The sequence below is a fragment of the Lepidothrix coronata genome, unplaced genomic scaffold (assembly GCF_001604755.1).
Source record: "Lepidothrix coronata isolate B3197 unplaced genomic scaffold, Lepidothrix_coronata-1.0 Scaffold105, whole genome shotgun sequence".
Lineage (NCBI taxonomy): Eukaryota > Metazoa > Chordata > Aves > Passeriformes > Pipridae > Lepidothrix > Lepidothrix coronata.
The window spans coordinates 1,744,309-1,768,371 of record NW_016690285.1 but is presented as its reverse complement, the minus strand read 5'-3'; the positions used below and the strand labels follow the sequence as shown (position 1 = coordinate 1,768,371).

At 48.2% G+C, this 24,063-nt stretch overlaps 1 protein-coding gene across 7 annotated transcripts in view; it reads left to right on the top strand.

Annotated features, from left to right (window-relative positions):
- CACNB4 (calcium voltage-gated channel auxiliary subunit beta 4) overlaps positions 1-21,239 on the top strand; it is a 74,278-nt gene extending 53,039 nt beyond the window's left edge. For 2 of the 7 annotated variants that reach the window (XM_017823754.1, XM_017823755.1), the window contains 10 exons: positions 468-598; positions 1,435-1,511; positions 1,845-1,864; positions 1,974-2,054; positions 3,768-3,826; positions 5,769-5,878; positions 7,005-7,156; positions 7,577-7,672; positions 12,458-12,643; positions 15,988-21,239. In XM_017823754.1, coding sequence (XP_017679243.1) covers positions 468-598; positions 1,435-1,511; positions 1,845-1,864; positions 1,974-2,054; positions 3,768-3,826; positions 5,769-5,878; positions 7,005-7,156; positions 7,577-7,672; positions 12,458-12,643; positions 15,988-16,248 — 1,173 coding nt within the window. In that variant the 3' untranslated portion in view covers positions 16,249-21,239. Of the gene's footprint in view, positions 1-467; positions 599-1,434; positions 1,512-1,844; positions 1,865-1,973; positions 2,055-3,767; positions 3,827-5,768; positions 5,879-7,004; positions 7,157-7,576; positions 7,673-12,457; positions 12,644-13,068; positions 13,535-13,744; positions 14,991-15,987 lie in introns of those variants that run through there. The other 5 variants (XR_001876248.1, XR_001876247.1, XM_017823758.1 and 2 more) reach the window with 5 other exon arrangements.
- Positions 21,240-24,063: the final 2,824 nt, after the last annotated feature.

Sequence of the window (24,063 nt, the reverse complement as noted above, 5' to 3'; positions counted from 1 at the left end):
AGCTGAGGCTCCGTGTTTCAGAGTCACCATCGGGCACTGCTGCACCTCGACAACGGGGACACGGGATTTCTGTGTCTCTGCAAGAGCTTAAGTGCTCGAAAACAAGAGCCAGGGGCCGTGAGCATTGTTAAGAGAGATGGCTGTGATAGCTCTTGGCTCCGGGCTTGCAAACAAAACCCCCTCACTCGCGCTGCTCTTAATGACTCCGGAGTCAGCTGAGAGAAGCACTGAGGGGCCTAATGAAGCAGAACAGACCCGAAGGTTTTCAGATATTTTTCTTCAAAGGCTCTGCTGGCAGCAGCTACAACAAATCCTTTGCCCCACGAGATCCGTCAGGATCCCGCTTTTCATCTTTCCATCGTTAGGGTCGGGTCAGGCTTTCAACACTGCAGAAAAACTCGAGTTACTTAACGACAACATTAAATGTTACACTTCCGAGCTGACGCCGTGACCTTTCTGTGCTGCAGAAATACAACAACGACTGGTGGATAGGGCGGCTGGTGAAGGAGGGCTGCGAGATCGGCTTCATCCCCAGCCCGCTGCGCCTGGAGAACATCCGCATCCAGCAGGAGCAGAAGAGGGGCCGTTTCCATGGAGGGTGAGGGCGCTGCAGCCTCGGAAAGCAGTTAAAGTGCTTCTGACGCCGGGCAGCCTTTCCAAAGGTCACTCGGCGCTGCCTTATTGCGGTGCCTTGGCACGCCTGGGTTTGAGATCCCCGCTGGAAATAGGTATTTGCAGAGAACAGGCGGGGGAGATGCTGATGGGGAGAAACAGGAAAAACTGTGTTTGACTTCAGGGAAGAGCAGTAATTCAGTGTAAGGGGTAATGACAGCAATTTCTCGCAGTTTTGTGTCCCCGTGGTCAGCTCAGTGCTCAGAGATTCCCTGATTTTTATTCCCCAGCTTTTCTCAAGGTTGTGGCCTTTTTCTTCCTTTTTTTTTTTTTTTCCTTCTGTCCATTTCAGCCCAAACCAGACTTTTCAAAGTTTCTGACTTTTTTTCATTCAACTTCCTTTTATCCTTCACCTCCCAGCCTGGGCTTTCTGGGGCTCCACCCTGCCAGAGCTGGAGATTGCAAATCCCTGGGAAAATACAAACTTGGTCGGGGAGGTAAAGCTGAGGAAGGGTGTGTTTCCAGAACTACTGAACAGCATCAACTGTGCTCCTTCCAAATTGCTTTTATGATTTTTGAAAGAACTTCAGAGGGTCTCCATGGACAGGGACAGGATTACCTGGTTCAGTGAGGCACTCCTGGATTTGCATGATAAAATTCAAAGTTATGTTTAAAATAAACAGTTTATTTTTGAGCACCTTTGTTAGGCAGAGTCAGAGAGATCTCTGTTACCTTGGGATTCCTCATGGGGCAGATTCTCCCCAAAACCTCCCACATTTTCATCTCTGGGTGCCTTTAATGGGGCTCTTTCTGCTCCCCCAGGAAATCCAGTGGGAATTCTTCTTCAAGCCTTGGAGAAATGGTTTCTGGCACATTTCGGGCCACACCTACTGCCACAGGTAAGACAAGATGTTATTTAGGGGAGCTCTTGTTGTTCTGTTTTCAAAACCACCCGTGAAAAATGCAGGTTTTCCCCTTAGCCAAGTGATTAAGATGTTTTCCAGCAAAGTGCTTGTGTGTGTGGAGGGGGAGGAAGGAAAACAGCTGTTTCTGGCCAGGCAGGAGTTGTTGAGGGGCTGGGATAAACCTTGGGAAGAGTGGCAGCTGCTCCAGAATGGACAGAAGGACCAGTTTAAACAGGGGGACCAAAGGGAGAGAGTTCCCAGTGCATGGACAGAGGGGTTTCTGTTTGCACTGGGGTGTTTTAACCGAGTTCTCCTTTGGTCTTCCAGCAAAACAGAAACAAAAAGTGGTAAGTAGTGCTCTTGCTTTCATTTTATTTCATTCTAATCCACAATTCCCAGGATTTTCTTACGGATCCTGTTGGATAAATGATCTGAAGGGTTGTTTTCTTCTTCTAGACAGAGCATATTCCCCCCTACGATGTAGTGCCATCGATGAGACCTGTTGTCTTGGTGGGTCCATCACTCAAAGGCTATGAGGTACTTGCCATTAATTACTGTTTAATTACCTGTAATCTCCCTTAGTAATGCAGGGCGTGGGCCAGTGCAGCTGTTTTGTGATAACTTAAAGTGATCTTTGCTTAAATAATTACCCAAAATGTTCTGTAAGCACCAAGAGCTTTACTTGGAGCCTGCAGTGCACATCCACACTTTTCAGTGCACTTATTCCTGATTAAACCAAGTCAGAAAAAGAGAATTTGTGTTCCCTACAAGGCAGAGTTGGAGCAGTCAAATTAAAGAGCTGGACTCCTCCCCACGTGTAACATTTTAGTCAAACCAGCACGTGCTTTGAACTTAATTAGCAAAAACATTTTCAGGGAGCCTCCTTGCTGTTCTCTTTTCACTTTGCCAGTATTTCAAACATATTTGCAAAGAAACTTTAACCCTCCTAAAGGGTTTGCCACCGTTCCACGTGGGAGTGGGCAGGATAGCGTGCCCAGAAAAGCAGGACACCCCTTTTTTTTGGGCTGCTGCAGATTGAAGTGAGCATTTCCCACGTGCCAAGTGAGCAGTTGGGTGAACTTCCCCATCTGCGAGTGTTGTGCTGAACCAGGAGCTAAATGAACATCAAATCAAAGCTACACTTCATTAAGCTTAATTAATGTTGGTGGTGCTTTACAGGATATTGTAAAACACACTGGAATGGCTCTTTTTGGAAGATTGCAACGAGGTGCCATTACTGGAGTAATAATGTTGTTATATTGAGGGGTTTTTAGAAGAATCTTTGAAGGTGCAGTTCATCAAAGCAGGAACTTCATGTTCTTTGCTGCCTTTGAATTTTGTGGTGAAGTTTTTTTGACAGGAGTAAATTCCATCTGTGCTGCACCACAGATCAATTTGCCTCTCAAGTCTGAGGCTGTTTGTTAATCAAAACCTCCTCAAATATTTGAAATATTCAATATTCAAATAATTTGAAATACTCAATACTCAAATATTTGAAGTACTCAATATTCAAATATTTCCATTCTGCCTTTTTTTTTTCCTGAAAGAAAACAATACTAAACACGACATCTTGAACATATAAATGTGTCTAAATGTTAACACAGGATATTAATTTAAATTACAAACAGTGGTCTGCATAAGAGAAATGCTTGATCTTACTTTGCAACCTTCATGGGGAAACTGTTTGGAGTGATTTTTTTTCCTGGCTAAATTCTGAAGGAACCAGTTAGAAGGAGAGAAATAAAGTGGCAGAGGCCTGAGGGGGCTTTGATGGAGCTCCTGGCAGGTAACAGTTGTCAGCCCTGGGAAGGACAAGGAGCCTGATCAATAATGGGGATTCCAGAGGTGCCACTTCATGGCCAGCAGTGGGAACATCCCATTTCTGTCTCTCTGAGGGGAGTGTTCTCTGGGAGAACAGTCACCCACCACCATAAATCTTGCACCTGCAGTTTGAAGGCAACCCTGAGAATGTCACTGCAGGAAAAAACCCAAATAATCTGTTCAACCTGAGTGTCCCACCTGGTTGGGCCGTGTTTGGGAATGAGACTCTGGGAATGGGCTGCTGTGGGAGGGGGTGAGGAACGGGCAGGGCAGGGCAGGAGCAGCCAGGAATGATTGCTGCCCATCAGAGGGGTTGATTGTTGGCCATATCCTTACCTTCTACTCACCTCTTTCCTTCCTTTTCCTTCCTTTTCCCTGCTTTTCCTCGCTGTCCACCCTCCCTGTCCCCCTTTCCTGCCCTCTGCCAAGGTGACAGACATGATGCAGAAAGCTCTCTTTGACTTCCTGAAGCACAGGTTTGATGGCAGGTGAGAAGCACTGCCCTGCTCGTGCTGCTTTGCCCACGTGTCACTAACATTCCAGTGGGGTGTTTTTCATTGTGGATGCATGTTCCAGTCTTATTCACTGCCCTTTCTTCACCACTGAGGAGTGGAACACAACTAACATCTTACTGTCTCCATTTCTGCTGGGTCTGGGGCAGGGTTTCTCAGTTTAACACAATAATTCCTTTGCAGTAGTTTCCCAACACCTGAGAAGAATCAGCTCTTAGATATTCTTTATTTAAGCCTTTATTTTGGCTGCCCTGAGCAGTCAAAAATAACCAGAAAAGGCAGTTTGAAGAAAAAAATGCTGAGAAATAAAATATAGAAAAATAAGTTTGTCAGGGCTTAAAAAAAAAACATAAGGAGGGTTCATTCTCAGCTGGAGCACAGGGGGAGCTGTGAGGAGGATAATTTGGATTTCTTTGCTAGGAGCACAGGCTTGTCCATGGCATCTCTGCCTCTTCCCTAGGTAAGTGACTGCTGCATCTTTGGGATGTTCTGCCCTTCCTTCTTCCCAGTTTGTTCAGAATATTCTAACTGGGAAAAGGATCTTACACTGTTCTAGCCAGTATATAATACTAAGGATAGAAATACCTAAACCATGGGCACTGGGACAGGGAAAATCATGTGGAGAAGAGCTGGAGCAGGATTTATGGAGTTTTGGGAGCTGAACTGATACATAAACAGCTCAGACAAAACGTTTAATGATCAACTTTTGTGCAAAATAATCTCCTCTCCTGCCCTGTTTGGAGCTGCCCAGTTCAAGTGATTTTCTGGGAATCCTAATTCCATTAGCAGCATTGGCAGCTGGATCAGGTGGAGTGTGGGATTTCAGCATTGGAAGGTTAAGTGGCACCAGCAAACTGATACCATTGATTTTTGCTCTGAGTAACTTCAGAAAAGCTGCTGCTTGGTCCTCCTGCCAACTTTTATGGCTCTGTGGTCTTTCTCCTCCCCCCTCCCTTTTCTATTTCTTTCTTTCCATCTCTTCTGCAGTTTTGTGACAGGTCCATGTTCCCAAGAAAGGAACTGACTGTCCAAGGAAAAGCCTTTCAAAAGGCTGCAGTGGGACTTGGCTCCTTCCCCACCTCTGAATTCCCTGTGCTTTGCCAGCTCCTTCCTTTGTAACTGCAGCCTCCTCTTCTGCCCAGGGAACCAAAGACCCACAATCCATTAATTTCTATTTTAAATTAATTTATACTTTTGGTCTCTGCTGTATTTTCTGGCAATGCATTTATTTGTGAATTATTTAGAAAAATACCTGTACTTCTTTTGACCCCTCCATCTGATGATTTCACTGGGAGCTGCATAAACCTCAGGTTTTGTGGGAAAGCTGCTGGTCATTCCCAGCGTGCTTCCTTTTCATTATTCATGGCTCTTTGGCTCATCCCAGGCCTCCTAAATGGATTTTACGTGAAGGGATCGTGTGGCGTTTGTTTGATAACATTTTGTCTTGTCAGTTCAAGTAAATCTGAATCAGTTCAGGTAAATCAAGTAGATCAAGTGAAAAATCACCTCCCTTCAGTGAAAGAGGTGCAGTGAAGTTAAACTTAGGTTTAAGCAATGCAAGGAGCTGTGGTTTAACTTCTTTTTCTCTTGTTCATCCAAGTCAGACCCGTGTAACTTGTGATATTCATGGGACTGTGTAAGTTCATGTAGGAGAGGAGTGAGTTGGGAGGAGGGAAGTTAATTAATGCACTAAGAATGGCAGAAACTACATCCCAGAGTCTCCAATAGCTCAGGGAAGGGAAAATCCCTCACAGTTACCCAGCACTTCCCTTCAGTTGTTCTGGAGGGATGACAGAACTCAGCTGGAAGACGTGTCTGAGGGGTGTCTGTGTGGGTTTGCCCTTTGGAATGGGATGTGCCTGCAAATCCTGCAAATCTGAGCCCTGTGCTTGTGCTGTGTCCGTGTTCCCTGTGCCAGGATATCCATAACCAGGGTGACAGCCGACATCTCCCTGGCCAAGAGGTCTGTGCTCAACAACCCCAGCAAGAGGGCCATCATCGAGCGCTCCAACACCAGGTCCAGCCTGGGTAAGGCACCGGCACACAGGGAATTCTGGCCCTGGATTTCAGCCTTCAAGGTCATAGAAGGATGGGAGGGACCCCCAGGGACCATCCAGTCCAACCCCTGGCCCTGCACAGACACCCCAACAATCCCACCCTGTCCCTCAGAGCGTTGTCCAAACCCTCCTGGAGCTCTGGCACCACTGCCCTGGGGAGCCTGGTCAGTGCCAACCACCCTCTGGGGGAAGAACCTTTCCCTGAGATCCAGCCTGACCCTGCCCTGGCACAGCTCCAGCCATTCCCAAGATGCCATCAGTGTGTCCACAGCATTTTACTGGATAACCCCGAGTTGGCCTCCCAGCACCTTCTCCCCGTGCTTTTAATCCCACATCACAGGGGGCCAAAGAGCTTGCACTTGTCCAGCCAAGGAAAACATGTCATTCCTGACCCTGGGACCAGTTTTGGGTTTTATGGTGAACATCTACAGCTTAATTTTGCTGTTTAGCCATGAGATTCTGGCTCTTCCCCCTCTCCCTGTTGTCGTGACTGCTGGATGAATTTTGATTTGGACTCGATGGTCTTGGAGGTCTTTTCCAACCTCAGTGACTCTGTGATGGGATGATTCCATGATTATTTCCTGCACAGAGGTGGAAATTTGTGTGTAGCATGTGCATGGTGTGTTTTTAAATAACACCCTGTCAGTTATTTGACATAAGTGGGTTTTTGTGGTTATAGAACTAGGAGGTTCTGCTTTTCACAGAGACCCTTCTTTAAGTTAAGTCAGAGTTATAATATCAGAACAAAACAGAGTTTTAAGGAATATCCAAACACTTGCTGATTAAAACAAAAAATCTCATGACTCCCAAGCTGCTTAGCAGATTTGGAAAATGTACTATTTTATGTTACTAGATATTTAATTGTGCCCAACATTTAAGACACTGATACTATAAAGGAACATGGCACATCTGCGCTTTCAGGCAGCAGAATTGTCTCAGAGGTAATATTTATTTTTAAAATGCCTTGAGTAACAGGTTATTTTATGGAAATGACATAAATTCCCCTACAGACTCTATGCAGGCAGGTGGGTGATGGTATTTTTTGTCTCAGTGCTGTGGGGTTGGATGGTTTCACCTGCTCTGTTTTCCTTCCCCAGCTGAAGTGCAGAGTGAGATTGAAAGGATCTTTGAGCTGGCAAGGTCCTTACAGCTGGTTGTCCTGGATGCAGACACTATAAATCACCCTGCCCAGCTTATCAAGACATCTTTAGCCCCAATTATTGTCCATGTGAAAGTGTCCTCTCCAAAGGTAAAGCCTCTCACCTTCAAATCCACCTGCAGGGCAGGGTGGGAGGGGGTGGAATCTGCACCTGAAGGGGGAAAAAAGTGACACAGCATCTGCAGCTGTGGTGCCACAGTCCATCCAGCAGTCCAGGAATTCTGTACGTGCATACCATTTTCATGGTGTTCTCTTGTCAAAAATAAATTGTTATTTCAAGTAGAATCAAGCAAAATCACTGCATTTTAAACTTTTCCAAGGGATCAGACGTGGTGCAGAGGGAAACGTGCCCAGCTCTCGGAGGGGTTATCAGAAAGGTTTGGGCTGGTACTCAAGGGCAGTATTTTGTGGAGAGCTTCTGACCTTGGAAGTCCTCCAGTGGGATGTCAGGCTGAGCTTTGGGGAGATAAAAGACCCTTGAACTCACCTTTTCCCCTTTCCTCCCGTCAGGTTTTGCAGCGGCTGATCAAGTCCCGGGGGAAGTCCCAAAGCAAACACTTGAACGTGCAGTTGGTGGCAGCTGATAAACTGGCACAGTGCCCCCCAGTAAGTGCAGCAGAAAGGCTGAGGAGCCTGTGACACGTGGGGTTGTGCTGATCCCTGCTGCGTTGGCCCCTCTGCAGAGCCCAGTCCATCCCTTATCACTCCCTGTGTGGTGGCTCAGGCAGCCCTGCTCCTGCCCCCTGGTCCTCTCTGACTGCCAGACACAAAGTGCCTGCTGGGACTTTCATCCTGGTTATCTCCTGAGCTGGCTTTGCTTTGGGCCCTGGCAGGGTGACAGGGCAGGGATGACGTGTAGGGGACAACAGCTCTGTCACTCCATTAGCAAATTACCATTAGTGGAGCTTAAGGTCCCAAGGGACAAAGTCTGAGCCTCCTGGTTTGGAGTCTCCTTTCACTGCACAGAGGGGTGTGTGCAGGGCTGTGATCCCTGATCCCAATCCTGCCAGCCAAGCCATTGCCTCATGGGAGCACAGTCACTGCCCTCCCACCTTGGGATCCAAGGCCCTGCCTCCTCACCTGGAATCACCTGCCTGCTCCAGGAGCAGAGGGCCTGGAACGCCCACCAGGGAGGTGTGTGGGCACAGGCTGGGCAGGGGTTTGGGCAGGGCAGCTCAGACTTGCTTTTGTTTTTGGAAACCACCCCTGGTTTCTGTGACACAGACGGTGGGAACAGCCTTGGAGGTGGCTCTGTGTGAGATCTGTGTGGGACATTGGGGTGGGAATGCAGAGACCGGTGTTGGTACCAGGGCAGGGGTCAGACAGCTCAGCCTGGGGCTGCTGATTTCCCACCTCTCCTGTGCCAAAGAACTGCACTTGGAAATCAGCTTAATTCCCAGAAATTTCAATAGGCACTGGCAAGGTTTCCATGTCACTTAAAACTGCAAAGTGCTGACAGAAGAAATCTTGGAACCGTCTAGGAACAAATCTGGGAGCTCAGCAGAGGGAATGCCCGGGCCTAATGGTCAGATAATGCCTCTGGAACACTTTGCCTTGTGTTCTGCAGACCCTGAAGAGGTTGCCTCCATTTCAGATGGTTTTTATTCTCAATTCAGATTTAAGCAACAAAGTTCAAGCAGCCTTTGTCCTGGAGTAATGATCCTCAAGGATTGATTTCCATGGAACTTAACTTGGTTTTGAATGCTTCTTCAGATCCCAAACTTCACAGCCACCTGTCCCCACCAGCCATAAAAAGAGAGTTCAGGTATTTCTGGGCACTCCCCCTAAATTACAGGGATAGATGTTGCTTTCTAACTGTTCCAGGTGCTGGGAATTGAGGCTGAGCCACATCTCCTGGAGGCCTCTTCCCCCTGCAGTGTCCCAGAGCCACTGCTGGGGCTGTTTGTCTGAAAACACCCTTTTCAGGCTGACACTGAGTGAGTGAGTGCAGGGTGTGTTTGCTCAGCAGTTTCACACACAAAATGAATAATAACTAATGAGAACCTGTGGAAACTCTGAATTTTGGCAGGTTTTGGTAGTGTTTTGGTGCAGATTCACACTGAAGTGTTAAAAAGCAGAGGAGAAAGGTCACAGGCTTAACTGAGCTGTGATCTCTTAAAACGCTGACAAATTCCTGTGAGCCCTTCAGGCCCCACTGACTAAACCACATTTGTACCCTGTTGTGTAGAACAAAATAATTCTGTAAAACACATCCCTTCCTGCCCCCCCAGGGGTGTGAGGGAACTGGGGCTGCCCCTGTGTGAACAGGCTCCTGGTGTTTGCACTGAGCTCACACCCAGCACAGCCCACTGCCATTCTTCCCCTGGGAAAGGAGTTTCCTTTGCCACCTGCAAGACAACCCTGGCCATGTTCCACAGCCTTTTTTTTTTTTTTTTTTTTACTCTTTAGACAGAGATTTCTTCTTATTCAGCTTCATTTTGCTTACAGTTAAAATGAGGCAAATTGCCCAGAGAAGCTGTGGCTGCCCCTGGATCCCTGGAAGTGTCCAAGGCCAGGTTGGACGGGGTTTGGAGCAACCTGGGCTGGTGGAAGGTGTCCTTGCCCATGGCAGGGGGTGGGATGAGATGGTTTTGAGGTCCCTTCCAACCCAAAGCATTCTGTAATTCCATGATTCTGTGAAAATATCAATGTTGTAGCTTGTTGGTGCCTTGTGGCACTTGGATTGTCCATCCCAGGACCTGCTAAACTCTGCCTTAAACCCCACTCCTGTAACTCTATTCTGGTGCCTAAGGCAGCAAGGTGAGGCCCCACCTGGATAAGAAAACTCTTTCCAAATATCACAGACATGCATGAAACCCTCCTTGCTCAGAGGCTCTTCTGCCCTGCCGTGCCCAGGAGCCTTCTCAGAAGCCAGCTCAGCACTTTGCTCTGGGTGATGGGAAGGAAGTGATTGCTGACTTAGAGCTCTCCAAGAGACACGACAACCCTGGTTAGGTTTAAATTCAAGTTGATCCATGATTTAATTAAGTAAAAGTATCCTGCTAAGAGCAAAGGTGCTGCTGTCCCTCCCCTGCTTCATGGATCTCTCAGCTCCAGTTCCTGCAAGAGGAGAATTCGGAGTGTTTGTTCGAAGTGAACCACCCAATCCTCACTTTTCTCCTGTGCTGAGAGCAGCCTTAAGGAATCAGCCGGTGCTGCATGTCTAGACATTTTAAAAATAGCTGTCTCTTTGGGCATATTTGAGTTCAGGAACTGCTTTCATTATTAATTCCTTGCTAATCTCTCTCTGATGCTGCTCGAGCCCGTGTTAAGCACTGCAGGACTCCAGGAATATTACAGGACTCCAGGAACTCCACTGCAGGAACATTGTGTGGCTCAGAGGAACATGAACTGCACTAACTGTGCATCTTCAAATACAATGCTCGTAAACAGTTCCTTGGGGTTGTTTTTTAAACTTTTGGCCATGCTCAGAGAGGGTACAAACCCCTCTGGGCTATTGGACACAACCTAAAAAATAGCTGCAGTTATACTCCAGCAGAACTGAAAGGCATTGGTATCATTAAAATGTAATTAAGATATATCTACAAGTTAAAATTCTTCCCCCTCTCAGGTACACAGTGGTCCTGCAGCAAACCAAAAGAAAGAGCAGAGGGCAGTGGCCACTAATTTTCTTTCCTGTGTATCACCTGAGAATCCCAGGATCTGGGAATGCTCCTGTCATCACTGTTTCATGCATATTGTAAGAAAATACTGCAGAGAATGAAGTGCACTGTAAGGAGAGCTGGGGAGGAATTGCTTTACTCCATGACCCTTACAAACAAGGATCTTCTTAAAAGATTCTTTCCTGCCAAATCCGTGGAAATAGAGAAACCCAGTGTGAGCAGAACTGTTAAATGCCAGAGAAGAGCTGAGTGTTTCCTCTGTCGTTATTTTCCCTGTGCAGCCCTGGACTCGGGATCCTGCCAGGGGGACATCCAGTGACAGCCTGAGAGGCTCCCCAGTCCCAGGGTTACTTTACAGTGAAATATTAAAAAGGTGACAGTTCTGCTGCAGCTGTTCAGAGTTCTTCTTGCCTAAATCCAACTCAATTCTTTATTTAGGAAAACACAATTATACTCCAAGTGTAATCGTTTACTTTCAATCTTTCCACAGCAAAATACATGTGAGCAAGCCACATTCTGTTACTGCCTAATTTAACCATGTTTTAATTAATAACTCCTTCCACAAGTGATGATGTGAGTGATAGACTGGAATGTGAGGTGTAGCAGCATGGGGGTGAATAGCAAAGAAGGTGAAAATGCTGTAGATAAATAGAGGAGCAAACCAAACAGGAATAAACTCTGAACTGGACCAAGGGATGCAGTGCTAGGAATATTCTGATTCGAAGCAAACTCCTTGCTGGCAGGGGAGAAACATTTCTCTCCCATGCAGAGAAGGGAAAATAAATTAAAAGATAATTAAAATGGCTTTATTATTTTAAATCTTCTTCTGTGTGCGTGGGGAGCTCTGTACGAACACGTGGAGGAGCAGCAGCCTGTGGTTGGTATCAGTTGCCCTTCACACCCGCAGCACCTGCACTTGTTATTGCCATTTCCTGTGCTCTTTTCACAGCATTGTTCAAAGTTAAGATTAGAGATGAGATATGTAATTGAGCTGCTGAAAATATGGTTGTGCTTCTCTCGAGGGGCTCAGCTGGTGATGGCTGTAGGTTGGAGAGCAGGCAGGAGTGTCCAGACAGGCAGGAACGAAGGGAGGTCAAGCCAGCACATGGACATAGTGGCTGAAGAGTTCCCTGGAGCAGGAATGCTGCTGGTATCAGCACTGCCTGCTGTGGGAATGGTTTTTTAGGGGCATCATCACTGGAAATAAATAAATTCCTTAAGGAGTTTTGTGCCTTTGAGCTTGGAGGGGCTCACGTGGTTTGTGGTGACCCTCAGGGATGGGTTTGGTGGCTCCCAAGAGCTTTGGTTCTTCATCATCTTCTAAACCCACTTGTACCATTTTTTTTTTGCACCCACAGAATCGTGGAATGGTTTGGGTTGGGAGGGACCTTAAAGCTCATGCAGTTCCAGCCCCAACACCTCCCACTAGCCCAGGTTGCTCCAAGCCCCGTCCAACCTGGCCTTGGACTCTCCCAGGGATCCAGGGGCAGCCACAGCTTCTCTAGGCAACCTGGGCCAGGGCCTCCCCACCCTCCCAGCCAGCAATTCCTTCCCCATATCCCATCTAGCCCTACTTTGTTTCAGTGTGACTCCATTCTCCCTTGTCCTGTCGCTCCACACTCCCATAAAAACCCCCTCTCCATCTTTCTTGTCGGCTCCTTCAGCGATCCCATGCCGTGATCCCTATTTGCTGACTCCTGAGGGTTTAGCCTGGCCAGAGGTGTTTGCCCTCTCCTCATTTCCCCGTGTGCCCCTGTGTCGTGCCCAGGACATGTTTGACGTGATCCTGGACGAGAACCAGCTGGAGGACGCCTGCGAGCACCTGGCCGAGTACCTGGAGGCGTATTGGCGAGCGACCCACACCACCAGTACCACCCCCCTGACCCCCCTGCTGGGCAGGAACCTGGGATCCACCGCCCTCTCCCCGTATCCCGCCGCCATCTCGGGACTGCAGGTAGGAGAGCCCGGCCCTGCCCACCCAGCCCTGCACTCCAGGTGGGTTTGTTCACTCCTGGGGGGGACCTGTGAACTGGTTTGTACAGCGTGACTCGGGTTTGCTCCCTGTTTGGCCACTGCCAGCAGGGACAGGCAAGCTGAGGGGTGTAACCAGTGAGCAACCACTCACTCAGCCCGGTGCTGAAACACCGGCACTGCTCTGCCTTCAGTGGGAATTAAAATGCCCAGCAATTCCCTCCAGCCAGCTCTATGACCATCCCTTTTATTCCTCCCCTCCTCGCAAAAAACCCTCCATACTTGTATCAGCAAAACCCCTTCCCCTTTTTTGGGTTCTTTTGAGTATGAATTTAAGACATTCTTTTTTTTTTTTTTTTTTTTTTTTTTTTACCCATTGAAAAAAATTGTGACCCTTTTTTTCCACAGGGATAGCTCAAACTCGGCTGAACTTTGACACTTCAATCGTGGCATGTAAATAGTCCTTAATGAGAAGTACGTGCTTTATTAAGTTTGCAAACAGATTTTTTTTTTTTTTTTTTTTTGGTTTTAAGAGTTGTGAGTGCTGGAGGGGATCAGGATTGCAGGGAGCTCTGTGTGCCTGGGGGGGGGAAACTCCAGGAGTGTCACTTGCTAATAATGTCTGTCAGCAATAGAGCTGAACAAATGACCCCGAGTGAATAAATCACCTGACAGATGTACCGTCTGCTCTGCTTGTAGAGTGTCTGGAAGCAGGTAACAGTGGTGGTTTCAGTGTTGCTGTGAGGGAGCTGCACTGCCCTGCAGGTGCACAATTCCCAGCACTTAATGCCGTGCTTGGTTTCATTAGGAGCAGCAAGTCTCTGCCTCCTGACTGGCTGAGTGCACAAGCACTGCTCTGTTACTGATGACATGCACATGTAAACTGTTGTTTCCATTCTCACTTGCCTTAAAATTTCAGTTTTCCATCCCTCCATGCTAATAAAATGCCATCTGCAGAACTTTTTTCACCTCTTCAGTTTCATTTTGAGCACTGGGTGTATCCACAGAATTTTTTTCAGGCATTTATTTCTCTCTGATCAATGGACACCAGCAATAACTGTGCAATGTTGCTCCATTTACTTAGGGAAAACTCACACTGAAGATGAAAATCACCCCTGTGCAGTGGGCTGGCTGAAGGTATGCATCACTTAATCCCCACTCCACCCGGATTCTGAAGGGTTTCGGTGGGATGACTGGTGCTGGTGCTCTGCAGAGGGGTAAATTTCTCCTGGAGTCAGTGATGCCCACCCAGAGGCTGCAGGGTTTGGCTGGTGGTGCCACTGAGGGTGCAGGCCCTGAGGTTTGCCGTGGTTATCTCACAGTAAGGACTTCCCCCATCCCCATGAGCCACATGGAGGTTTTATGCCAGTCCAGGCCATCAGAAGGATTTGCATCAGTTGTCACTGTAATGATGTGTGTGGTAATTAGGGAGCGCTCATGCTAATTAAACTGGCAGAGGTGCTTATGATACTGCAAGATTTTATATCACTTATGACCCTGATATCTCAGGGACTGAAATCCAGAAGCCCAGAGCCTCGTGTGACAGTGACACTGATCCAGATGTGCTGGGACAGTCTGTCCCTGCTTCACCCAGCCAGGATTTGGGAGTCTCCCTTTCCTACCTGGCTGTGCCTTGGACTTCAGTTTACTGAGAACCGAAACCTGTGACTGAACCCGTGACTCAGGGAGGTCATGAGGGTGCAGTGAGGTGGCACAGAGGGCACAGGTGACAAGGCTGGGGCTGCCACACCTGGGCCTTGGGAATCACCTCCCTTAAAGGGAAGTGTCCATGCAGAGCTGGGGGTGTTCCCAGTCCTCAGCAGGAAGAGGGAATTTGGTCATTGCCAGCATGGCCTGGAAAAATATTTACTGCCCAGAGAAGCTGTGGCTGCCCCTGGATCCCTGGGAGTGTCCAAGGCCAGGCTGGACAGGGCTTGGAGCAACCTGGGGTGGTGGAAGGTGTCCCTGCCCATGGATCCAAAGTCCCCTGGGATGTAAGCCCAGGTGTGACCACCCCAGGTGTGTCCACCCCAGGTGTGTCCCACACTGACACCTCGGGAAGGGAACAGCAGGATTGGGATGAACACACGGTGCAGGCAGGGGAACTGGAAAGTTCTGGAAAGGAGCAGGTTGCAGCCAGAGAGGTAAATTACTACAGGGAAGGTGAGCACAGAGAGTTACAGCTACAATTGATGAAGTGATTATAGATCCAATTGGCATTTGTATAGGTCAAATAAATAGAAGGATAATTTGTCACGGAGTCATGGAATTCCAGAATGGTTTGGGTGGGAAGGGACCTTAAAGCCCATCCATTGCCACCCCCTGCCATGGGCAGGGACACCTTCCACCAGCCCAGGTTGCTCCAAGCCCCGTCCAGCCTGGCCTCGGACACTTCCAGGGATCCAAGGCAGCCACAGCTTCTCTGGGCACCCTGGGCCAGCTGCTCCATCCCTGCCTGTCCAGGCTGTAACCTCACACCCACTGCTCCATCCCTGGATGTCCTGGGAGCCTTGGGGTATAAATTCTGCAGGAAAGCAGCTGCCAGGCAGAGGGTGAGGCAGCAGGAGGAAGGTTTTATAGCCCAGAGAGCAGGGGCTGGAGTTTCAGCACTGAGTTTGTCCTGATGAGTGCTGACACTCCTGAGAGGTTCAGTGTGTGATAACAGCACACAAAATGCTTACTTTAGGCTATTTCTTCGTTGTGCCAATTAATTGGCAAAAACTATGAACTCATTTTGTTCACGTGAAAAACGTAGGGCATTTTTGTATGGGAATGTGAAAATATCGTGGGCTAAAACTTTTTAATTTAGAAATTATCTCAGGAAAGGATTTTCTGCCAATGTATTTAAAATACAGTGTTTCAGCTGAAAGGATTTGTTAACCTCTAATCATTTCAGCCTCCCCTTAGCTGCCTGCTTAGCAGTCCATCACTGGTTTGGTCCTATGAAGGGTTTAAATAGTGCTCAGAGAAGCACCTTTCAAAAAAAACCCCAGCAAACACCTTCAGACGTTTTCTAAAACCACATAAATCAACACTCATAGAGATAGAAGGGTGACTGTTCTGTTCCTGATCAGAGCCAAGTGATAAATGCTGCCACATCAGCTCACTCCCCATGCTCAGTGTGGTATTTAACAGGGCGGACACCGCCAGGCCCCCGCGGTCCTGCTTCCAGCTCCGGCAGCCTCCCCCCGTGCCCTGTAGGAGCCAGGCTTTGTTAGGCAGAGCTCAGCCGAGGCGCACGGCCGGCAGAAGGCCTCCGAGCGCGGTGTGAGAGGCGGTGCAGGGTGAGCCCCGAGCGGTACTAACTTGGCCCGTTTGGCCCCGCAGAGCCAGCGCGGGCGGCACGGCCCCCCGGCCCCGGAGAACTCTCCCGCCGAGCGCCGCGGGCTCGGCCCCCCGGACGAGAACTACCACAGCGACAGGGCTCGCAAGAGCAGGAACCGCTTGTCTTCCAGCTCCCAGCACAGCCGAGACCACTACCCCCTCGTGGAGGAAGAATTCTCTGACTCGTACCAGGACTCCTACAAACCCCACCGGACCCGGGGGTCCCCCGGCGGGTACAGCCACGACTCGCGGCACCGGCTCTGAGCCACGGCCAGGATTCATCCCGTGAGAACCTCCCACATCCCGTAGCTAGGAATGAGAATCGAGTCATCTTCCTTTGGCAGGTGCGACGCCCGACACTCCGGTTGCACTCTGCTCTCATCCATGTTAATTAGGGGCGACAGAACCCCGCCCGGCCCTTCCGTTTCTGCCCGTCCATAGGGGTTGTTTTGGGGGTTGTTTTTGGTTTTAATACATTTACTGCATTTATAGCCGTATTTTTTTTCTCGTCGTTAGGTGTTAGACACATCCGTTTGTAATTTCGGGTACCTATCGAGGCACTTATAAAATGATTTCCTCTGCTGGAAATTCCAAATGACCAGTTCCAGTTGGAACCAATTTATAAACCAATTCCTGTTGGAATTTGGGTGAATTGACTGGAAAGTCGACGTGAGCATGTTGCAAACAGTTGGGAAAAAATAAAAACAAACAACAACAAACGTACAAAGAAAAATCTGACAATTAAAAAAAAAAATCACTGGAAGCCAGAGAGTCAGCTTCCAGTATTTGTCTGCTGGAATTTCCACTTCCAGTTTAGAATAAAAGGATTTCTATTCTGCTGATTTCTTTCCAGGATGGCTTTTTCACACAAACCAAATGTAAACTCTCGAGAGTGCCAAATATCACAAATTATTGCAGCAGTGACAAAACACTTTCCAGTTTGACGTTATTTTTAGACCTGGCACGAATGTTGCAGCCAAATTCTTTATTTTAGCCAGTCCTGATGGTTCTGTCGGGACCAGCAGGGAGGAACTGAGACAGGAGAAGGGAAATAGGAACAGGAAAAGGAACAAGCTCCATAGTTTGTGTGGTTGGAAGTTGGGAATAGCCTTTTTCCCCCTCTCGTTTACCTGAGTACAGCTCCGAGTCCCCAAACGGGACAGGAGTGTAGAGACATCAGATTTTTTTCTCCCATTTTGCTCCTGCCTTTTAAGTGGGAAACAGTCCCCTCCTCTTCCCCAGTGTGTGGAGTACCTACATTCCAGTGCACCCATGTTCCATCTTCCCAAATCCACCTGCGAATGTCTGAAATTCCAGCGTCGCACAAGAACCCTCCGGAAGATCAGGTTCCATTCCCCTCATGAAATCCAGGGGAAGGGAGAGGGCTTAAACAGTCACCACATACTGGTCAGAACTGCAATAAAAAGGGAATACCAGACGAAAATCTGCTCCCAGGGAGATCCTAGAGCTTATTCAAAGCTTTGGATTCCGTGAGAAATCCTCGGAGATATCGCTGCCTTACTTCCTACCAGTCATTTATTCCACCAGTGTTGAGTTCCTTTAAACAGATGAATTTCTGGGATTGGACCTTGTGTCTTACACGAGCAGTGAAGCCTTAGATCCAATGGGATTGAAAACCGACCCCACCTGACCATTTTGTACAACCAGAGCCTCCCGAAATTCCCCACCTCGTGCATTCCCTAAAATTGACACAGTTGTGCTGAACTTGCATTTTTTATGCAGGTTCATGGCAAAACTACTCATTCTCTCAAGAACGAGCATCGTTAACTTTTCTATTTGCTTGTTTTCCTCCCAAAGCCTGCTGAAGTCAGGCTTTGACAGCATGTAGCACTAAAGGAATTTCTGGAATATTATGGTTTCTTCTTTCTGGACCAGCTGGCAAAGCCCACTGGTGTTTCCAGCATCCTAGAGTCTCATTATCTTTCTTGAGGTTAACGAGAGCAGTCATTAATCTCCCTTGTGGGACACCCCACACCGACACGTCTCCAGCAGCACTGAAAGAGGGCAGATGATGATTAATTATTTTTAATAACTCCACTGTCCAACAGGCAGCTCCAGCCCCGCTGGGTGATCCCAGTGGAGCCGTTCCCAGGATAAAAATGGGAATGTCTGCGCCCACTGGAGTCACAGAGTTGGGATGGACCTGCCAGCCCTGGTGCTGCCCAGTTTCCTCCACCTGAAGATGCCAAAGGAGCTGAGGAAACGCGGCAGGATCCGGCCCGGGAGCAGCAGCTGCAGCTGCCTGCTCCAGCATTCCCTGCTCCAGGAATTGTCCAGCCCTTTTTCCATGTACAGCCCAGCACCTGCATGAGAAAGGAGGCCTTAGGCTGAACATTTCTCTCTCAGCTTTGCCCAGTTCCCTGTTTGTGCATCGGAGTGCTGATGGCAGAGGAGCCGTAGAACCCTCCCAGCAGCTGCTTCTCCTCCTCCTGCAGTAGCATTAGGGATCATTAGGGGTCATTAGGGATCATTAGGGATCAGCTCATTAACTGCTTGCAGATATTTGCATATTTGCAGGTCGCTGCCAAGCACCCACATAGATTTTTCTAGAGCCTTTTGGAGCCTTGTTTTTCAGTCTTCCATGTCAGGCCAGGCAAGGGAAGGATCCACACCTGCACAACCCCCCCCCCCTGAAGCATCTCAAGTGCCAAAACTGTTTTGTTTGGATAAAAACAAGCTTGTGAGGGAAGTCTTTGATCGTCCTGAGGTGGGCTTAAGTTGGATTTACTCCTGTGTGTAATGAATTTCTCCCACTGCCCATTCCAAATTAATACAGGGAACCAGTCAGGAGAGATCCAGGTTTCCTTCCTTGCTGGGGATTTTTGTCTTTTGAAAATAAATATATCTGTAAGTACAAATATACCAGCTGTGCTACAGGTTCTGCATTTATTCAAAATAGCCTCTGTTTTAAAAAGGGATTTATTTTTAGGACACACAGTAATGAGTAAAAGCTGTGCTGGGGATCAGTGTTTCTGTCAGAATTCCAGCACTGCTGGATTGGGATTAGTGATTTAGCCAATAAAGGTGAGAACAACAGTCTCTACAGACAAAATTCGGCGCATTCCTGTGTTTGTGAATCAATTAACGAAGGATTTTAAAGTTCTTAAACCCACTTTAAAGACAGTTAATTGTTAAATTTCAACTCCAGATCCTTCCTCCTTGGCAGGTTGTATTTGACACGTTCAGGTTCTTTTACTGGTGCCAAACATTTATCCCATGGGATTTATCCCAGCTGAAGATATTTGTAACTTTGTGTTCAGTTTGATGCCAAATCCTCTGAATTCAGTTTGGTCTCAACTCCACAGAATTCCCTGAAACATCCCAGGATCTCTTGTCTTTCCTGACTTCACCATTTCAGAATAATTTTGCTAATCCCATTGCTCCATATCCCACTGATTTGGGTAAGTCAGGGCTTCTGATACTCATTTTTTCTTCAATAATGGATTAAATGTGTCCTCTGCTGCATTTTATTCCCCAAGTTCAGCCCTTCTGAAGCTTGTCCATGAGCCCACATTCCTGATGGGTTTTTAAGGCAAAATAATTAGCCCAGTTTATTTTATATAGGAAAATAAAGGTGTGTCTTTAAAAATAAAGGGAAACTTTAATAATGTTGTGAAATATATGTAAGGAATTAACTCGGAGGAAGAGCAAAAAATGCTACTGAGGATTGAAATTTTAGGATTGAAATTCAAGATTTCTTTCATTACGTGTGGAATCCACTCAAGAACTGGAGTACTGTCATTAAATCCATACAGAGAATTTGGGGAGAAGGTGGGAATTCTGTAAAATGTTACTGTGTCATTCCTGTATTCCTTTGGAACTGGGAGTAGCCTTGGCTCGGTGTCACTGATGGTTCATAGACCTGCCTTTTCCCCCCCAAATTCCCACCTGGAGCAGATCCTACTCCTGTCTTCTCCAGGAGCAGGGTCTGGCCAGAAATGTCACCTCCTGACCATCACCTGCCTTACCAATATTCCCTGAAAACCAGAATGTACTTAAATTCATCCCCCTTATCCCCTCCGGTGTTAATTCCTGGAGTGAGGAAATCTCACGGACAGGACGAAATAATCTGTTTTTCCAACGGTGTACAACCAGGGCGAGGAAAAAGAAGCACATTTGTAATAGCACAAATTTCCAAGAATCCCGCTCCTGCCTTCGGCATCGTGTCTTTTGGGAACCAGGGGGACATTTTTTGACCCAGCAGCAGTGGATTTATGGCATTTTTGATCCCTTTCCTCGCTGCCTGATCCTTCAGCAGTTGGTTTTGGCATTTTGCACACGGGATTGATTTTTCAATAACTTGTATTCCTTCCACGTCAATGAATTAGTGACAGCAGCTTTCAAAATCCGAAAGCCCAGTGCATCCATTTCTGCTGGAATCACATTAATTCCTTCGGTTTTGGCCACTGTGTAGATTTGGGGTGTGACTGAGGAATATCCCACGATGCACCAGTGGTCAGGAATGAGAGACTCCCAGTAAATGTATTGTTGGGGCTACAGGGCTTTGAGGTGGGGGAGAGGAGAGTCCCAGCACCCAAAAATTCCACTGATATTCCTGAGAATTTCAAACCTAAAGGGAAGTGAGGGGTGTGGGGCCAAGGGCTGGGACACACCTGAGTCTCTCCTCGTGCAGAGAGGGAGAGTCAGCCAGGCCCTAAATCACACCAAATGCAAATTTTGGGTGAGCAGAGGGGGGGAGAAGGATGGGAACAGTCATTCCAACTGCAAACTCTGCACCTTGGGCTTCTCAGACCCCGGAAAAATCTCCGTTTCTCAGCCAAACTGGGTCCCAGTGGGAGCTGGACAGCGCTGCCTCCAGCCTCACTGGGAGCCAGTCCAGAGTCTGGTGAAGACACTACTGCCTTTACTGGGAAAAGCCTTCCCCAAGTTGGTGTTTTCTGCTGGTTTGCCCTTTGTTTCCCCCATAGATCCTGTGTGTGTAGCACCCGACAAGGCATGTGGGTCCAATATACTATGCAATGTGTACAGTGGTGCATGCTCCGCTCTCCCTCTGCTTTTAGTGGCTTTCAAAGAAAAACTCCGGAAAAAAAAAAAAATTATATAAAAATAAATAAAATAAAACTAAAGTGGTGTTATTTTTGTGACCAGGATCATGCAGACTTGCATGCCCATAGTATCCTCATTTCTATGGATTCGTTTTCTGGAATTTAGATGTACAAAGATGAACTGCATTACAATTAACTTTTCTACAATAAATGAGCCAAAAGTACAAACCGTTGGAAAATCTCTCCGGTCTCTTTGTGTCCTGCACTTGAGGTGGGAAAAATGCTGGGAAGAGCCCCGAGGAGCCCGAAATCCTGTGGTATTTCTGTTGTTTGCCAATAGCTCTTGGCAGGGTTGCATTTTTAGTGGGATTTTCACGACACCCCGAAGAAGGAGCCGCATCTGCTCCGAGAAATAAATGATGTTTATCTTTGTAACGATCTGCTCTTAAATAGCTGCTGCTCAGGAGCACAGAAATCCAGATGATTCCTCGCTGCTCCAGCAGGGAGTGGAATCCTTGCAGCCAACTGCTCCGGTGGAGGATCCTTGGGAATGTTTTGGGTTTGGAGCTGGGCCTCGGTGTCATCTCACAGTAGAATCGGTTCCGAGAGAGAAGGAGAAGTGACAGAACGATGGGAGGTGTCGAGGATTGGACCATTAAAAGATAATTGAGTTTACCACAGAATGATTAAGGTTGGAAAGGGCCTCTGAGTCCCCCCCGTGCCCGGTGCCCACCTTGTCACCAGCCCAGAGCACTGAGTGCCACGTCAAGGCCTTGATGGTGTCCTGGAAAACTGGAAGCACTGGGAGATGCTGCCTCTTCCCAAAGAGTGACCGGCAGGAACCAGCAACTTCCCAGAGATGTTGTGATGGCCCAAAAACCCGCCTTGGAAGGACAGGAGGACATGGACCAGGTAAGCTGCTTTTACATTGGCAGTCTGACACACCTGATGCTTCCAGAATTCTGTTTAATTGGATTTTCTGGTCTGTGTGTGTTCAGAGTCAGATCTTTTTATCTGAGCTGTTGATAAAAAGCAGAACATCCTCCAAATAAATATAACTGAGCAAGACATGCCTTTTTTGTGTGTTTTCATGTGGTCCTGGAGGTTAAAATTTCATGAGCCGTTTGTTTTGTCTGTGTTCTGGGGAAGGGGCTGGAGCAGCAGGAGGGGCTGAGGGAGCTGGGGGGGCTCAGCCTGGAGAAAAGGAGGCTCAGGGGGGACCTTCTGGCTCTGCAACTCCCTGACAGGAGGGGGGAGCAAGATGGAGGTTGGCTCTGCTCCCAGGGAACAAGGGACAGGAGGAGAGGGAACGGCCTCAGGCTATGCCAGGGGAGGCTCAGGTTGGACATCAGGAGGAATTTCTCCTGGAAAGGGTGGTCAGGCCTTGGCAGGGGCTGCCCAGGGCAGGGGTGGAGTCCCCACCCCTGGAGGGATTTCAGAGCCCTGTGGATGTGGCACCTGGGGACAGGGGTCAGTGGTGGCCTGGGCAGTGCTGGGAGATGGTTGGACTCGATCTTAGAGGGCTTTTCCAACCCAAAGCATTCCATGATTCCCTACATGTTTAGGGTTTTTCCCTGTACAGGAGTATTTCCCCTTCCCTGGGCACACGAAGCTCTTCCCCAGCACAGAAAGGCTCCATGACCCGCTGTCGGTGTTAGAGCTGCTGGGAACAAAATGTACATGACCTGAAAAAGCCTTCCCAGATTTCCAGGAGGGAATTCTGAGGCTGTCTTGGAGTGCTTTCCTAAAAAGCTTCCAGCAGCACTGGGAGGCCCAACTTACTCCATAAAAAGGCAGCAGTGTGGTCCAGGTTAAACCAGGCTGCCACACAAAAAAAACCCCAAAACGAACGATGTGGGGGGAAATCTCAGTGATTTGCTATTTAAATAATCAGAGTAATTGCTTTAATTGAGTTTTGGTGCCTCTCACACTGCACAGCCCCCCAACCCTGCCACAGGCCCAAGGCTTCCAGGCTCGCTCCGAGTTCCAGGAGAGCTGGGAACAGGTAGGAACCTCGAGCATCTGAAATTCCAAGCTGAGGAACGGCAGCAAGGGGGATAATTGCGGCCTAATGAATAATTAATTCCATTGCAGGCTGGATGCTGAACCTGTGGAACATGTATCATCACACTGGAGGAGCTGCTCCATTTCCCTGCCGGTCACACACGGTCCCAGCTCTGGGATGGGGATGGATTGGGACAGTTTATTATTGGGATATTTATTTCCTTCAACTGTTAAGGGCCAAAAATTCCCCTCCAGAGCAGCAGGAAATACGAATCCCTGTGGGCACGGACAGAAACTTGATGACTCTGCCCTTGCTGCTCTGGTTACAGGCCAATATTGCAGCAGGGAAATAACAGCAGGGAGCTGCTGTGGGAATAAAAGCTGCTGGAAGGGAATAGGGAAAAACCTCTGGAATAACAAAAGGAGAGTATTGTGCCCCTGGATCCCTGCAAGTGTCCAAGGCTGGGTTGGATGGGGCTTGGAGCAACCTGGGCTGGTGGAAGGTGTCCCTGCCCATAAAATGGATAAGCATCAAGGGCCTTTCTCACCCAAACCAGCCTGGGATTCCATATGGGAAGGGGGCAGGCAGCACATGGAAAGATGGAAGCAGCACAGCAGGCAGAAAGGAGGGAAGGTGGAAATGAGAAGTTGTGCCAGGCTGCAAAGGAGTAGGGAAAAACAGAGGCAGCAGTGAGAGCTGGTGTGGCCTGGAAAAGGGACTTCAAGACTTTTAGGACAGGGAGAGTTCATCCAAGAATACATCCCATCCCAGGAGGGGTAGAGCTCAGCTCCAAGCTGGCTCTGCTGCCCCTCGGCCAAGCTTTCACCAAAAGGAACTTGATGGGATTCTGTGCTGATAAGCAAAGCTTTTAACCTCTGAACGTGATCTTAAACTTAAATCCCAGCTTTTCCACAGCCCCTCTCTCCTCACAGTGTCTCTCCCACAGCTCCATTTCCTTGTGCAGGGAAGTGCAGGGGTGGGTTTTCCTTCCCAAGCCCTCCCGTGGTGTTGAAATGAAGGGATGTCCAACACTTGTGCAACACAACC